At 44.5% G+C, this 17,150-nt stretch overlaps 1 protein-coding gene across 1 annotated transcript; it reads right to left on the bottom strand.

The window, feature by feature from the left end:
• Positions 1-10,956: 10,956 nt before the first annotated feature.
• On the bottom strand, positions 10,957-11,917 carry LOC102904429 (olfactory receptor 1D2-like). Its single transcript, XM_006997705.2, has one exon. The coding sequence runs from the start codon at positions 11,887-11,889 to the stop codon at positions 10,957-10,959; it is 933 nt and encodes a 310-aa protein (XP_006997767.1). The 5' UTR covers positions 11,890-11,917.
• Positions 11,918-17,150: the final 5,233 nt, after the last annotated feature.

Genomic DNA, 17,150 nt, shown 5'->3' with positions numbered 1-17,150 from the left:
TGTTCTACACCACATGACCTAACTTGTGTGCCAGGAGTCACAAGACAAGGCAGGAAGGCACTAGATGCAAGCTAAGTCATAATTCAAGATTGTCTTGGGGTATCTGTGAGAGCTGGGCTGGCAATTGAGAGAAGACAAGGAGTAACTCAACCCTGTGAGCCTTGTAGTGTCACCAGATTACATATCAACTCTCAGTCCAGAGAGGGAGAGTGGGTCTGAGTTTTCAAAGTACAAGAGAAAGACAGCTGTAGGATCTGTGTCCTAACACTTCTATGTGCCAGGCCCTATTACAAGCTATTCGAACAGCATCAGTTAATAAAGCAAATACCATTATCCTGAAGTGCATTTTCTTTGTAGAAGACACGAATCAGACAATAAGCCATGAACGTGATTAGATGGGGATTTAGGGAATACCTGTAATGAGAAAACAACCACAACAGAAGAAGAGTAAGGTGAAGGGCAGCTGGACCCATGACCATGAAGTACAGGTTTGAGGCAACATCTCAAGAGAGGAGAAACCACGTTAGTCATATTTTTGTGGATGTGTCACACACTTGAGAGAAATAACTTAAGGTTCTAAATAAATGGCTATTTGGGGGTCATGGTTTGCAAGCTTAAAGTCTTCACCTGGCTGACTGCATTGCATGTAGGTTCATTGCCAGGCAGAGCATCACAGAAGAAGGGCATGGAAGAGGAAAGCTGTGCATCTGATGGTACAGGAAGCAAAGAGGAGCTAACGGAAAGGGGTGGGGCCAAAAATAGACCCTTCAAAGACACCCCTAGAAGCCCACCTCCTCCAGCCAGGTCCCACCTTCTATAGTAACACTCCAAAATTGGTTGAAATATTGAATCCATCAGTGGAATAAATCATTATGTATGTACCAGTCTTTATGATCAAATCCTCTGTGGTTAAGGCTTAGAAATGCATCCAGATATGTGTTTTACCAAGCTCTTAGGTACCCCTCAATCCAATGAAATTGACAACCAATAGTAATAATCACAGGGCCCTTACAGAAAGAGCAAACAGGCAATTGTTTAAGTTAGAAATTTTTATTTATGGGGGCTAGCAAGATGTATTGGCGGTAACCACTCACTGCCAAGCCTAATGACCTAAGTTCAGTTCTAGGAGGTCACATAGTGGCAGGACAGACTGACTCTCACAAGTTGTCCTCTGATTTCCACACATGCATATACACCCAATAAACAAATGTAAAAACATCTTATGTTAATTAATTTGGAGGTGGTACTGGAGAATGAACCTGAGCTTCTAATAGATTAGACAAGCACTCTACCACTGAGCCACATGCCCAGACCGTTGGAAGATCCTGCTGCCTAAGGTTGCAGTCCACCATGTCCGGACAGCTCTCTGAGCTCAGCACAAATGGAAGACTCCCCTTTCCCAGCAGCGGCTTCCTACTCTCTGCCTGACCTTATTTGGAGGCTGTCCCTGAGCTTGGATGCCTGACTTATCTTCAGTGTTTCAGTGTGACCTTTGACACAGTTCCCTGCAAATGCTCTCCCCCCCCCCCCGCCCCCCGCCCCGTCACCTATGATAATTAGCTATTCTGCTCCCATCTGTATGATGGGATCGTGCTGCCAAATGCAAATGATGTACATTCTGAGCACCTATTAGGTGATGTCCCAAATACGGTACCCATCCTGTTGTTCACTGTCAAGTCCTGGGATCGGTAGCTGTATCATTTGTTGTCCAATCTCTGCATAATGGGAAAGTGCAGGGCTTGTCTCAAGTCCTGGCTAGAGTAGTCTGTGAGGCTAGATCATCTCAGCTAGCCATCTTTAAATTGTCCTGAGCAGTTTGTAGTCCAAAGCTGATCTTTAGGTGATGTTTGTCAGTTTAATGGCTTTATCATAGTCTATGTGAAGTCATCATTGTGGGATCCCATCATCTTTTTGGAGACTTCAGAGATCGCATTAGGTCAGATTATTTCTTTTCTTGGTATTTTTTTCTAGGTAGTTCTCTCTTTTTCTTTGGAAGCTTATTTGTCCAAAGGTCTTTAAATTCCTCAGGATGGTTGTTATTATTTTCCTGAAAAGACATAAACAAAACCCTTCCCCAACCCTAACTTTGGGAAGTTTCCAATTCTAATCTTTATCAGTTTTGATTTATGGTTTCTTCTTGAATTTTTGTTTTATTTTCTAAAGCTATTCTATCATCCAGAGCAGTGTGGTTTTTTACAATAGGCATTTGTAATTATTTAACTATTTAATTGCTCTGGGAAGGAGTTTCCTCTATGATGGCAGGAAAGAACTGAAGCAAATTTGTCATGGCCTAAGAGAGGCCCCTCAGGGCATTTCCCGACGGTAAAGGCAAGGGATTACCTTTTCTGTCCCTTGTTGAGCTACATTCATTAGTCCAATGTCTGCCTTTGCCACATCTTCTGCATAATCCAGAAGGGAGGGGCATTCTGTTGGGATTATTCCTTGAAAAAATGTTGTTTCTAGGAACTCCCTGCTGTTTACAGTCCCTTTTTAGGTGGCCTTGCTTACCACAATTTAAACATTTGACACTACTATTTTTCTTCAAACCTCTGGAAATCACCTCTCTTATCCATGCATCATCGTGGTCATGAGATTCAGTATTCATTGTATCTTAAATCCATTCCTCCAAAGGTGATGATCTTGCCTTTAATGGCCTAATTACCATTTTGCATTGTGCATTAGCATTTTCAAAAGCCAGAGATTCAATTATTATTTGTCTAGCTTTTGAATTTGGTATCATTCTATTTACTGTTGAAGTTAATCTTTGTAAGAAATCAGTGAAGATTTCTTTTGGGCCCTGTATAACTTTTGGAAAAGACTCAATTTTCTTTCCTACTTCTTTAATACTGTCCCAAGCATTCAAGGCTGCTGTGTGGCATAAAGTCAGGGTGTGATCATTATATAAAGATTGTCTTTGTATATTAGCATAATTGCTCTCTCCAAGAAGTTGATCTTGCAAAATTTCCATACCTCTAGCCCTACTTCGAGTTCAATGGTCTTAGCCTTCCTTCCACTAGGTCCTCCATTGTAATTGGGGACCAGCCTCTAAGACTGCTGTAACCAAATCTCTCCAGTCTTAAGGGATAATTCTATTACAAGTTGACCATGAGTTTAGCATATGCTTCACAAAAGGTGAATGCATACCATATGCGACTATCACTTCTTTGAATCTCCTCAAATCTAACATTTGCACAGGAGTCCATTCAGCTTTTACACAGTCTTAGGGATATCTATCATTTGGCAGTTCCTATAAGGTTACTGGATAAATTAAAGTTGGCTGTTTGAAAGCCTTAAACTGTTTCTCTGTAACCTTATAATGCAATGTTGAAATTGGTATCCACTTCTGGCCATGGATCTGGGTTCCCACTTCTAGTCAAAGTGAAATAACAGGACTAAGTTCATCTTCCCATTGAACACTGGATAAGATTAGAGAGGAGATGATTTCAGACAAATGAAACAAATGGGGTGATTCCTCCAGGTACCCCAGCTTCTTGCCTCGATGGGTTCTCAGCTGTGCCTATTCTGTGCCTCGATGGCACAGAATAGGCCCATAGGAGGGACCCACAAACTTCATAAATGGAGGAGGAGATGGAGCTGAGAGGCTAGGGACACCAGGGCACCTGGAGGCTGCAGGAGAAAGTGGTGGTGAGAACAGAATTACACTGAAATAGACCCCTGGGTCTGCAGAGAATGCCATCCATGTACTTAATGGACTGTTGACTGCTACATGTCACATGCTGCATGAGGCTCAGATCTGGTGTTGACAGAGGGTCAGGAATGATGCCTGTACCCAATGATATTGGTGAAATTATAAAGGCCACTCCACGTAGTTAAAAGGAAGATTTATTTAATGGGTGACTTACAGATGAAGGAATAGGTAGATGGCGGGGGTCTGGGGAAGGTGTATCGCAGTCCAGCGGTGTTCTCTGGAGCTCTGCTCAGTCAACCTCCATGTCTAGGGTCCAGGAACCGAGAGAGCGCTTGCCCATCCAGGTCTCGGATCTCCAGACGCCTCCCTTGGCCCCGCCTCGTAGGCGTGACAGTTGCCAGAATCTCAATGGGGGTTGGAACTTCCAGGTCCAAGCTGGAATGGCTACCCACTACATCTCCCCCTTTTTGTCTAAATAAGAAGGTTCTAAACTAGTACAAGACTATATACAAAGGACGAGCCCTCTGGTGTGGGACAGAGAAAAACCAATATTTTTATTTAAAACAGGTTGATTATAAATGTGATCTCTTTCTAAAAAAGAAAAGGGGATATGATAGAGATATATAGGAGTATATAGAGATGATAAGATAAAAGGGTAGATTAATGAACCTACTTTTAAAGAACAACTTGTTTAACATGTTTTACATTGGTATAGATTTTAGTTTATGTTTAAAATGTTTTACATTGGTATAAGTTTTAGTTTATTGATACAAACTTGAAGTTAATTTTGTTATACTGTATATATATATATATATATATAAATATTTCTATTCTTGTTTGAGGTATTATGTTTATGTAACTCATTTAAAATTGTAGCCGGGCGGTGGTGGCGCACGCCTTTAATCCCAGCACTCGGGAGGCAGAGCCAGGCGGATCTCTGTGAGTTCGAGGCCAGCCTGGGCTACCAAGTGAGTTCCAGGAAAGGCGCAAAGCTACACAGAGAAACCCTGTCTCGAAAAACCAAAAAAAAAAAAAATTGTAATGGATAATTAAAAATAGATTAATAATTAGTCATCTATGATAATCATATTTGTAGCCATGTTAGTTAAGTCTTCTAGGTATACATAGATATATTTCAGATAGATAGGTAATCTTCAAACACTTCATAGACCTAGAGAATATGGCATTTAAATAACTTAGAATTCTGTTGACATGAGACACAATTGCTCCTGGCTGCACCAATTTGATCCCGAGAGAATGTTGGGCCTCTAAGACATTTCCATTTGAAAGTTTGTCTTCTTGGCACAAAATGGCCTACTGGGCAAAGAACTGCCCTTGCCTTGATGGCTGACAGTACAAATACAATGCTGTCCTTTCTGGACAAGCAGGACACAAGGAAAGCGACCACTGTACTCTGCCAAGACAGGGTAAGATGGTCTTTCAGAATTCCTGCTTACGAAAATGGTCTGTCATATACTCTAGGCCTGTAGCCAATTTGAATGCACCAACAATGCTGAGAAACATTAGGTGACTGTCCAGGCTGCCAGCTGTCTTGGTCTACTCTTACAAGATTCCCGAAAGTTGCTTGCATCCATCTACCATTTCTCAGGTACCATTATGTTCCTTCTCAGGTCTTTGATGTGGTTAAAGACTAGATAGTTGTAATTTCCTCAGTTATGATAAAAGATAAGTTAGATATAAAACCTTAAACTCACAAATATAAGATAGATAGGACATCTTCTTTAATATTGTAACTGTAATTCTTGCTTGATAATTGTTTTGTTACATGTAATTTTACTATGTTAAAGTTAAAACCTTCCTTTTTTTAAAAAAAAAAAAAAGAAGAAAAGGGGAAGTGCTGTGGATATCACTCTATATAAATAAAACACTGATGGCCAGTGACCGGGCAGGAAGTATAGGTGGGACAAGGAGAGAAGAGAATTGGGGAAACAGGAAGAAAGGGAGAGAGACACTGCAGCCACCGCCAGGACAAGCAGCATGTAAAGATGCCGGAAAGCCACTAGCCTCGTGGCAAGGTATAGATTTATAAAAATGGGTTAATTTAAGATAAAAGAACAGTTAGCAAGAAGCCTGCCCCGGCCATACAGTTTATAAGTAATATAAGTGACTGAGTGATTATTTTATACGTGGATTGTGGGACTGTGGGGTTTGGTGGAACCTGGAGAGATGCTCTCCAGCAACACAACATCCAGACTAGAAGATGTCACAGTTCATGGGGAACTGAATTGGCATGCAATAGGGGCTTCCCTGAGGAGGAAATGGCCAGCTTCAGCCTGAAAACTATTCAGACTCACTAGCACACCTTAAAACCAGGACTGGGGAGGACCAAGCTGTTTCAAAACAAATTGACTACATGCCAGAAAAAAAAGGCTCCTTGTTTGTAGCTATATAAAAAGACCCCAGAACCCAAAAAAGTAAAGTCAACATTGCTCAGTGCCCCATAATACACTCCAGCCAGGTATGAGAGAAGACAAGCAAACCAACATGGAACTGTAAACCAGTAAAAAAGTGGACACTGTATAAAACAGTAAGAAAGTGGATCTGTCAAAATGACAGAATGGCAGCCCACAGAATGGGAAAAGATCTTCACCAAACCCAAATCTGACAGAGGTCTAATATCCAAAATATATGTAGAATTTAAGAAACTAGACATCAAAAAACCAAATAATCCAATTTAAAAATGGGATACAGATCTAAATAGAGAATGCTCAACAGAGGGATCTCAAATAGATGAGAAACACTTAAGGAGATGTTCAACATCCTTAGCCATGAGGAAAATGCCAATCAAAATGACACTGAGATTCCATCTTATGCCTGTCAAAATGACATCAAAATGACACTGAGATTCCATCTTATGCCTGTCAGAATGGCTAAGATCAAAAACACAAGAGACAGCTCATACTGGAGAGGATGTGGAGCAAGGAGAACACTCCTCCACTGCTGGTGGGAGTGCAAACTTGTACAGCAGTTTTGGAAATCAATATGGTGGTTTTTCAGAAAATTAGCAATCAGTCTACCTCAAGACCCAGCTATATCACTCCTGGGCATATACCCAAAGGATGCTCCACCATACAACAAGGACATTTCCTCAACTATGTTCATAGTAGCTTTAATTGTAATAGCCAGAAACTGGAAACAACCTAGCTGTCCCTCAACCAAAAAATGGATAAAGAAAATGTGGTACATTTACACAATGGAGTATTTACTCAGCTGTTAAAAACAATGACATTAGGAAATTTGCTGGCAAATGGATGGAACTAGAAAAAATTATCCTGAATGAGGTAACCCAGACCCAGAAAGACAAACATGGTATGTACTCACTCATAAGTGGATACTAGATGTAAAATAAAGTTGAACCATGCTGTGATCAGTGACAGATTCAGAGAAACTAGGTAACAAGGAGAGCTGGGGCCAGGGGGGGCGAGTATGACATTGCCATTGGATGGGGGAGGCACATGGAAAGGGGGTGGAGATGGGAACAGGAGGGATTAGGTGGGGGGATGGAGGGAGAGAGTACTGGGAGAGACAACTGGACTCTGGGGGCATCTCTGGGATGAGCTAGAAACCTAGTGGAATGGAAATGCCCAGGAATCTATGAGGGTGACTGTGTTGATATTTTATTTGTGCACCCCAATAAAGCTTATCTGAAGATCAGAGGAACAAGCCAGCCACTATATTAAACACAGAAGTCAGGCAGTGGTAGCACATGCCTTTAATCTTAGCATTTGGGAGGCAGAGATTCATAGGATCTCTGTGAGTTCAAGGCCACACTGGGAACAGAGCCAGGCATGGTGGCACACGCCTTTAATCCCAGCACTAACCATAGAGGTCTGGAGGTCTGTACAGACAGGAAGTGATAAGCTTGGCAGAGAGAGGAAGTAAGAGGGCAGGGACAGAAAGGATATAGGTGTGGGTATACAGGAAGTAGGTCTCTCTTTGGGCTGAGGATTTCTAGCGATAAGAAAGTGGCTGGCTTCCTTCTGCTTCCCTGATCTCTCAGTTTTCACCCCAATATCTGGCTCCAGTTTTTATTTTTTATTTTTATTAACAAGACCATTTAGCAATTCATCTTACAGGTGACCTTAGCTAAGACTCCTAGCAATGGGGGATACTGGGCCTGAACTGGTCATCTCCTGTAACCAGGCAAGACTTCCAGTGGAGGGAAACAATCCAGCCACAAACCCTTCAACCTGTATTTTGCCCTCCCTATAAGATGTGTTGGGGTAAAGGTGGTGCAGAAATTGTGGGAACGGCCAACCAATGACTGGCCCAGCTGGAGACCCTTACCCTGAGAAGGAGCTCACTGCTGAGGGTCAGGACCCAGAGGTGGGATACCCCAGAGACCTAGGATAGAACCAAACATGACTGAGGAAAAAAAAAGTCAATGAATGATTCCTATGATATTCTGCTGTCCTCAGATTGGTGCCTAGCCCAACTGTCATCAGAGAGGCTTCATCCAGCAACTGATGGAAACGGAAGCAGAGACCCACAGTCAAACATTAGGCCGAGCTCAGGGAATCCTGTGGAAGAGGCGGAGGAAAGATTGTGCTTTGTAGAATGTTATTTTAAGATGTGCTACTTCTGTCTATGTTGCATTTGTTTAACTCAGTGAAGCTGGGTTACTGTGCCTGTCTAAAGCCTGATGTTCTAATAAAGAGCTAAACAGCCAATATCGAGTCAGGAGAAAGGATGGGTGGGGCTGGCAGGCAGAGAGAATAAATAGAAGGAGAAACTTGGGCAGAGAGAAGATCTAGGAGTGAGAGAAGGATCCTGTTTCTTCATTTCCTCACTGCCCCAGTCTCTGTCTCTCTGTGTCTGTCTGTCTGTCTGTCTGTCTCTCTCTCTCGGTCGTGTGTGTGTGTGTGTGTGTGTGTGTGTGTGTGTGTGTGTGTGTGTCTGTGTGTGTGTGTGTGTCTGTGTGTCTAAAACAGGCACTGAGGCAGCTTCCAATGACCTGCAGTACCAAAAATAGACACCAGAGAGAGCAAGAGACCACAAGCTTCTGCGTGGGGGTGTGTGTGGGGGGATTGACTTTCCCCCCTTCTTCTGATGTTGTTGGTGTGGAGGGGTTCCCTTCTCATCACAGAGGACCCCCAATGTTAACATGTCAAAACATAAGAAAATATGGAAAATAAAAAGGCATGATTAATACAAACTCACGAAGTCAATTTCAAAATTACATTTATTTAGTCCTTGATATCAAACCTAGAAATACATGTTTCACATACTATAGACAGCTCTTTTATGTTTTGCCAGGCATGGTGGCACATGCCTGTAATCCCAAGATGTGGGAGGCGGAGGCAGGAGGATCGCTGGTTTTGGATTAACCTGGGTTACAGAGCTAGACAGTATCTCAAAACGGGAACAAATGAGAACTTGCTGTTTTAATACCGTGTTGATGTTTTACTAGAATTTTGTAGAATGTTTTATTTAGAACATGATGCTATATTTTGACATTAGCATACATAAATATTATATAATGAACAAAGTTTGAATACTATGAATTTTTTTCTACGGAGAAGAAATCAGCAGATGTAACTTATTCCCCCTTTTTAAAAAAAAAAACAAAAAACAGTTTTTCTCAGGAGCTTTTTTTTTTTTTTTTTTTTTTGGTTTTTTGAGACAGAGTTTCTCTGTGTAGCTTTGCACCTTTCCTGGAACTCACTTTGTAGAGCAGGCTGGCCTAGAACTCACAAAGATCCACCTGCCTCTGCCTCCCTAGTGCTGGGATTAAAGGCATGTGCCACCACCGCCTGGCTTTCTCAGGAGCTCTTAAGAACACTTGTGGCTCTTCCAGAAGATCCAAGTTCTGTTCTCAGTTCCCAAGTCGGGCAACTCACAACTACTTGTAATTCCAGCTTCAGGGATCCAATACCCTCTTCTGACCTCCTTGGACATTTGCACACATAGGGAATATGCTCACAGAGACACATGCACATGCACAGAATTAAAAGTTTTAAAATAATTTTAAGAAGCATTAATCTCTCCAAAAGCTGTCACGAGGCCCCTGAGTTCATCTTTCTCTTGTATTTCTTGGCCCTGCCTGGAGGTACCTACTCAGGGTTAGGGCTGAGGGCTTTGGCCTTAAGAGTGTAGGCTCCCTAGATAAAGAAAAATATAAGGGGGAAAATAAAGTGTAGGGTCCCATCTGTGGCTTGTAATTTCACACACAGGCATCTAAAGCAATGGTTCTCAACCTGTGGGTCATGATCCCTTTGGGTTTACATATTCGATATCCTGCATATCAGATATTTACATTATAATTAGCAACAGTGGCAAAAATACAGGTATGGAGTAGCAATGAAAGAATGTTAGGGTTGGGGTCACCACAACATGAGGACCTGTGTTAAAGGGTCTCACCATTAGGAAGGTTGAGAACCACTGGGCTAGAGGGAGTCCGCCTCCAAAACATGTTTGTACTTCTGGAAACAGCAATGGGGCTTCGTGCCTGTTACTGTGGTGGCAAGACATGGTTGGGTGTGTGGCCAGGCTGCTCCCTGCTTGTTACCCCACCCTTCCTTCCCTCTCAAAGGAGATTCCTGCTCACTTTAAGATGTAACATGTCTAACTCTAACCAATAAAAGACCATAAGACAAACTGGGCGTTGGTGGTGCACACCTTTAATTCCAGCACTCAGGAGGCAGAGGCAGGAGGATCTCTGTGAGTTTGAGGACAGCCTGATCTACAAAGTGAATTCCAGGACAACTAGGGCTATTACACAGAGAAACCCTATTTCAAAAAACAAAAACAAACAACAACAACAACAAAGACCAAATGACAGCATCGATGGCCAAAACAACAATTACCTCTCACAGGCTGCTCTGAGGGCCACTGAGATGTCATCAAAGTGGGCAAGGGGGGCTTCCCAGAAAGCTGTTGGGAAATTCTCTTTTCCTTTCCTCTCCTCACCTGGGATGCTACAAGATGGCTGGTGCCTCAGCAGCCACCTTGGAAACACTAGGATCAATGTATATTCCTGGGGGCAAGAGAAGCCTGGAAGGGACCTCAATTCTAGCTTTGGATTTCTACTCTGGATTTGTCATTGAAATAGTGATGCTCATAAACTCTTAGGTTGTTTAGCTTGATATCATTAGGATTTTCTGTTCCCCACAACTGAGATTCAAGTGCCTCTTCTAATATTAGTAAAATTCTATTCTAGTTTTTGGATGTTTTTCTTTTCCAGAAACAGTCTGAGTGGGTGAATGGGAGGATGCAGGTGACATCCCAGGTCAGGCTTCGTGTCTTTCTATCTTGGACATCCAAACACCTAGCTGGCTCTCCCCATGCTAAGAGGACTTCAAGCCACTGTTGAGGAACCTTGTCATGGTCTCCTTCATATCCTTGTTCCTCAGGCTGTAGATGAAGGGGTTCAGCATGGGGGTCACCACAGTGTACATGATGGTGGCCACTGTGTCCTGGGTGGAGAAGGAGTCGGGGGGCCGTATATAGATTCCCAGAACAGTCCCATAGAACAGGGTGACCACGGACAGGTGTGAGCTACATGTGGAAAATGCCTTGTGCCTGCCCTTGGCAGAGGGTATCTGGAGGACCGCTATAGTGATTCGGACGTAAGAGACCACAATAAGAATGCAGGGAGCCACAAAGAGTACCACAGCCCCCAGGAAGACACGTTGATTGACTCGTGTGTCTGAGCAGGCCAACTTCATGAGCAGGTAAGCATCGCAGTAGAAGTGAGAGATCTCGGGAAGCAGAGAGCAGAAGGTCAGTCTGCTCATGAGGAGAGTGTGCACCAGGGAGATGAGGCCAGAGCACACCCACACGATGGCTGCCAGCCCCCCACAGAGCTGGGGGGTTATGATGGTGCAGTACTGTAGCGGGTAGCAGATGGCCACGAATCTGTCCAGGGCCATGGCAGCCAGCAGAAAGGTGTCCACATTGGCAAAGGAGATTAGAAAGTACATCTGAGTCAGGCAGTGGGTGTAAGAGATAGTTCGTGTTCCAGCCACATGGCTGGCCAGGAGCCTGGGGATGAGATTGGTGGTGAAGCAGATGTCAACAAGGGAAAGGTTGGCCAGGAAGAAGTACATGGGGGTGTGCAGGCGGGGGTCAGAGCTGATGGCCAGGAGGATGAGAGTGTTCCCAGTCAGCGTGACCAGGTACATGCACAGGAAGGCCCAGAAGAGGATTTGCTGCTGCCCTGGGTCATTGGTGATGCCAAGCAGGAGAAACTCGCTGACTCCCGTCTCATTCTTGAACATCTCACAGGGGCTCAGGCTCCTGGTGGGGTAGGCTGAACAGCAGGAACTCCTCACTGTGTGTTCAGAATCAGATCACAGATCATATGTAGGACCTTTCTACCAGAATTCTCTCTCTCTCTCTCTCTCTCTCTCTCTCTCTCTCTCTCTCTCTCTCTCTCTCTCTCTCTCTCTCTCTCTCTCTCTGTGTGTGTGTGTGTGTCCAGAAGAGGGCATCGTATTCCCTGGAGCTGGGGTTACAGGTGGTTGTGAGCCATATGTGGATGCTGGGAAGTGAACTTGGGTTCTCTGGAAGGTACACACGTGCTCATACCCACTGTGTCTTCTCTCCAGACGCCCCCCTCCCCTTATGTATTTGTTTGGTTTTTGAGGCAAAGTCTCTTGCTGGCCTGGAAGTTGCCAATTCTATTCAGCTGGCTCACAGGTGAACCCCAGCAATCCTCCTGCCTCTGCCTTCCCAGCACTGTGATTCCAAGCCTGCCTAGCTTTGATTATTAGTTCACTTAATGTGAATTCTGGACATTAAGCTCAGGTTCACTACCTACTGAGCCATCTCTCTAGCCCATAATAACCACCTTTTAATCGAGTTCAATTGCACTAGAGATTGCATGTAATTTTTCCTAATTTCCATCTTATAAAATGAGTTCTTCCCTTGTGCCCATTCTTCAGATGAAGTTGTTGAGGCGTATACCAAGGGACTGGTGCATGGGCAAAGGACTTCAAATCCGATGTGGTCTGACCCCAGAGCTGGGCTTTCTCTGGCATGCTTCAAGCACCCTGTTGAATTGGTTCTCAGATGCTATGTGCTGAGGGCAAGGACTATGCACCAAGGCTTTGACCCGCACACAGTGAACCCCCCCCCCCTTACCCCACAGTGTCGGAACACGGTCAAAAGATGGACACAGTGAAAAATGCCGTGGAGAGCTATGGGAGAGGCTCCTGGGAAAAGGCAGAGGGCCTTTTACCCTCAAGGCGTTCTGTTCCCTTGATTGTTCTTGGGTGTGATTTCACGCCTCCTGCGACAAATATTTACATTCAATTTGTAGAACACGCTTACTCTAGCTGGATGTCAGAATATAGCTCTAGAAACCAATCTGGTCAGTGCACCTGAGTCTGGGTTCTGCCTCTGTCTTGCTTCCATGCTTTCCCAGATAGAATCTACAGTACACGCCAGTCAATTGTGTTTAAACTGGTCTGTCTGAGGAAGTTCTGGGAAAGGGCTGCTCTGTCAATGTTTAGTGTGTGCTTACTGGAGTTTATTTACATGTTTTTCTGGTCATGTTTTTCTGAACTCAAACAACCTGCCTTGGATCATCACTTTCTTTGTTACATTTGTGTGTAAAAGCACGCTGAAACTGAAGTAAGGTTGTCTGCAGCATTAGACCGTAGGCTGGCAAAAGTCAACACTGCAGCAGCCATGGCATACAGGGACACCAGGAAACAAGCCTGGCCTCAAAGCACCCGCAGCAAGGAGGCATAGCACAGTAGGAATGTGCTGGCAAACATTTCCGGAATCTTCAGACTGAGTGTGTGACTACCTCGGGAGCCCAGGACAGGAAGGAAGCAGAATAGGTTTATGTGTGGGAGGGACTCTAATGCCCTTTTCTGGCTTCCAAAAGCACCTGCCTGCAAATATGCTCCACACACAGTTGTTTTTTCTTTAAAGAAATAAAATTGACATTTAAAGCATGAGATGCATTCCAACATAGTGAGAATTGAGAGCTGACCCCGACATTGTTCAGCCAGTGGAAGTGTTGACAAGTCTAAGGTCATCGGTCTATAGGAGTTTCTGCCGTGACACTCTGAAGGAGGACTCCAAATAACCCAGGGCCTGTGACTACTGAGACCAGAGGTGGGTAAACTGGTTTCTACCAGCCAGACCTGGCCTCCAGGTGTTTTTCCTTTGAGCCTGTGTCTGGACTGTTCCATGAAGGACCATATGTTGTAGACATGGTTTCCAGAGTGATCTGCTGAGAAGTGATGGAAATTTGAAGAAGTAGGTCCTGAGACTGGAGTCATATCTAGGCTGGTTAAGAGCACTGGCTGCCCTTGGCAGCTTACAACAGTATGTATCTCCAGTTTTAGAAGATATGACGTCCCCTTCTGGGTTCCATGCATATTTCACACAGGTGGTGCACTACATACATGCAGGCAAAAAGCTTATACACACAAAAACAGATAGATAGATAGATAGATAGATAGATAGATAGATAGATAGATAGATGGATGGATGGATGGATGGATGGATGGATGGATGGATAGATAGACAGACAGACAGATAGATAGCATATTTTGAAGTTGGACTGCTGGTAGGTCTTCTGGCTACTGGGATGTGTGCTTGAGGTGGTACTAACCCTCTCTCTCTTTCTTGTCCTGTTCACAACACGCACGACTTTGTTACGTCACACACTTGTAATACCATGTGCTGCCTCACCACAGGCCACAGGCAAAGGAGCCAACTGACTATGGACTGAAACCCCTCTATAACCGTGAGACAAAATCAACCTTCCATCTCTGAGCTGATTGTCTCAGATGTTAGTTACAGCAATGGAAGCTGACGAACATCTCCCATGTTCTGCAAACGTTTCACATTGGTTGAGAGTTAAAATATTCACGGGAAATCTGGGTTTCTGACCCTTGGGAAGTCTTAAGCCCTGGAACATTCACACACTCATTCTCATAGGGCATCAATCAGTCAGGAAAATGAAAGAGCTAATAATCAATGAACAGCCAGTTTGCTTTAGAAATGCTCTGTGATTGCTCTCTATACTGATTTCCTTTGTGTCTCTAAGATCCTTCCTCTGTAGGAGTTTATGAGTGTCCCCGGGAGACTGGGAGGCACAGCAAAGGTAGAGGACTCCCCAAGCAGCAGAGATAATACCCTCTGCTCCAGGTAGTCGGTTCCGATCACCAAGGTCCCCTCCTATTCTGGTCCTGAAGTCACTGGGGGAAATATCTACCATCTACACAGTTCCCACCGGTTAGCCTGGCGCTCCGGGTGGTGGAGACGCTGGGGCAGTTCTAAAAGCTGGGATGGAGAGAGTGTTATGTCTGTTACAGAAAGATAATTTTAGATGCAGACCATTCACTTCTATCACTTGAAACAGAAACGAAATGTAAGGGATTCTTAGTGTTTGTTTTTTGAGACAGGGTCTCATTTAGCCCAGGCTGGCCTTGAACTTGCTATTAGCTGAAGATGACCCTGAACTCCTCATCCTTCTGCCTCCACCTCTGGGTACTGAGATTACAGCCACGTGCCAATACTCCCATCTTGGAGTTTTAATTCTTAAAGGACATCTTTTACTTTCATTCAGGTTCAAAGTAAAATGGCAGAAGCGAGGGTTCTCACCCAGTTGCTCACTCAGGTGAGCAGGTGCACATGAAGTGTGCTGTTTGGTCCCTGTCAGACCACCAGATAATACAGGACCAGACCCTGCCCCATGGTGACACGACTGTATTCCAGAAAGTGCCAAAGAGGCACACAACTGACATGTTGCAAGGCAAAGGGGGATGGGCTGGGACTGCAGTTTGGTTAGTAGCGTGCTTGCCTGATGGAGCGCTTGCCTGGTGGAGTTCTTACCTAGTGGAGTACTTGCCTAGCATCCATGAAGTTCTGGCTTTGATCCCCAGCACAGCACAAACCAGGCACACACCTGTGATTCCTGCACTCTGGAGGTGGAGGAAGAGTTTGAGGCCAGCCTGGGAGCATATGAGAACCTGTCTCAAAAAGACACACATACATATATATATATGCATACAGAAGAAGGATGGAGAGACAGACAAAAGGAAAGACAGATGGACAGACAGAGGAAGGAAGGAAGGAAGGAAGGAAGGAAGGAAGGAAGGAAGGAAGGAAGGAAGGAAGGAAGGAGCTCTTGAAAGGCAGGCAAGGGGGAGGTAATTGAGATGTGTCAAAAATTCACAGTCTTAGGTAAAAGGTGCTTGGCTTATGAGGGGAAATGTGTGGAGAATATTACATAATAAAAAACAGCTGATAGTCAGGGAGCCTGTACAGGTCTGACCTAAGTCCTCTGCATATGATATGATTTCTTAGCTTGATGTTCTTATGGAACTCGCAACAGTGGGAGCTTGTGGATGTCTCTGACTCTTTGGCCTACTTTTGGGACCTTTTTCCTCCTATAGGGTTGCCACATCCAGCCTTGATGTGAAGGGGTGTGCCTAGTCTTAGTGTAACTTATGCCTTGTTTGGTTGATATCCCTGGGAGGTCTACCCTTTCCTGAAGGGAAACAGAGGAGAAGTAGATCCAGGAGAGAGGGAAGATTCGGGGAGAAGGGACTGGGAGGAGAGGAGGGAGGGGAAACTGAGGTCAGGATGTAATATATGAGAGAATGACTAAAAAACAAAAAATTAGAAAAATATTTTCTTTTAAAGTCAGTATTGCCTTCCATCATCTAATAATCTCAAGAGAAATATTAGTACACTTTCTGGTTGATCAAGACCTTGTACTTGGAGCGGCCCCCTCTCCAGCTGTCCATATTCCATCCTCAGCACACTGCAACTCCAGAGGAAATCGAGGCAGACAAAGACAGAGGAGACTGGTGCCCCTGCCCCCACCCTGGCTCCTGCTTAATCTAGAAATGGATCTGATTCTTGAGCAGATGACTTGACCTGGTCTGGGTGACAATAGTGAGCAGTGGAAGAGGAGGATGAGAGAGAGGTATCTTGAAGACCAAGGGGACAGTTCAGTGATTAAGTACTGGTCTCTATGCACAAGGCACTGGGTTTGAGTTTAGCACCACAAAAGATCAGCATATGAAAGAAACCAAGGGCAGAACACACCAAGGCTGACACGTAGCATGTGCCAAAAAACACCCATGTTTTGTGCAAATGTCCCATTTTACGGGGCATCCCTGTGCCTTTGAGCTTTCTCCAGTCCTAGCCAATCCCCCACCCGCTTGGAAATGACTTTCTCCTTCTCCAGACCGTCTCCTTTTCTGTCACTATGCATATGTGTCTGTCCATATTTTTGTACAAGGACATAGGAACCTGGACATCCCAGGCTCAATACCCAGTCCATTCCTATAACACGCTGGCCTCAGACCTACGTGTCATAGGTGACAGAGCAAGTCTCCAATTCCAGCTGCCCTCTTCTGACCCAACTGCCTGAGCTGGTCTGAACTCCTTTCCCTGGGTTCTGGCCCTGGCATCCTATCATCTCTCCAGAAGCAAACTGAAGTTCCATGACTGCCCACCTGAGCAGAGGAGTTTGGCAGGGGCCCTGGTAGGTGACATGAGTGGTTCC

Source organism: Peromyscus maniculatus, chromosome 8 (genome assembly GCF_049852395.1).
Source record: "Peromyscus maniculatus bairdii isolate BWxNUB_F1_BW_parent chromosome 8, HU_Pman_BW_mat_3.1, whole genome shotgun sequence".
Lineage (NCBI taxonomy): Eukaryota > Metazoa > Chordata > Mammalia > Rodentia > Cricetidae > Peromyscus > Peromyscus maniculatus.
Note: the sequence above shows the minus strand (reverse complement) of the source record. Positions and strands in the feature narration are given on the sequence as shown.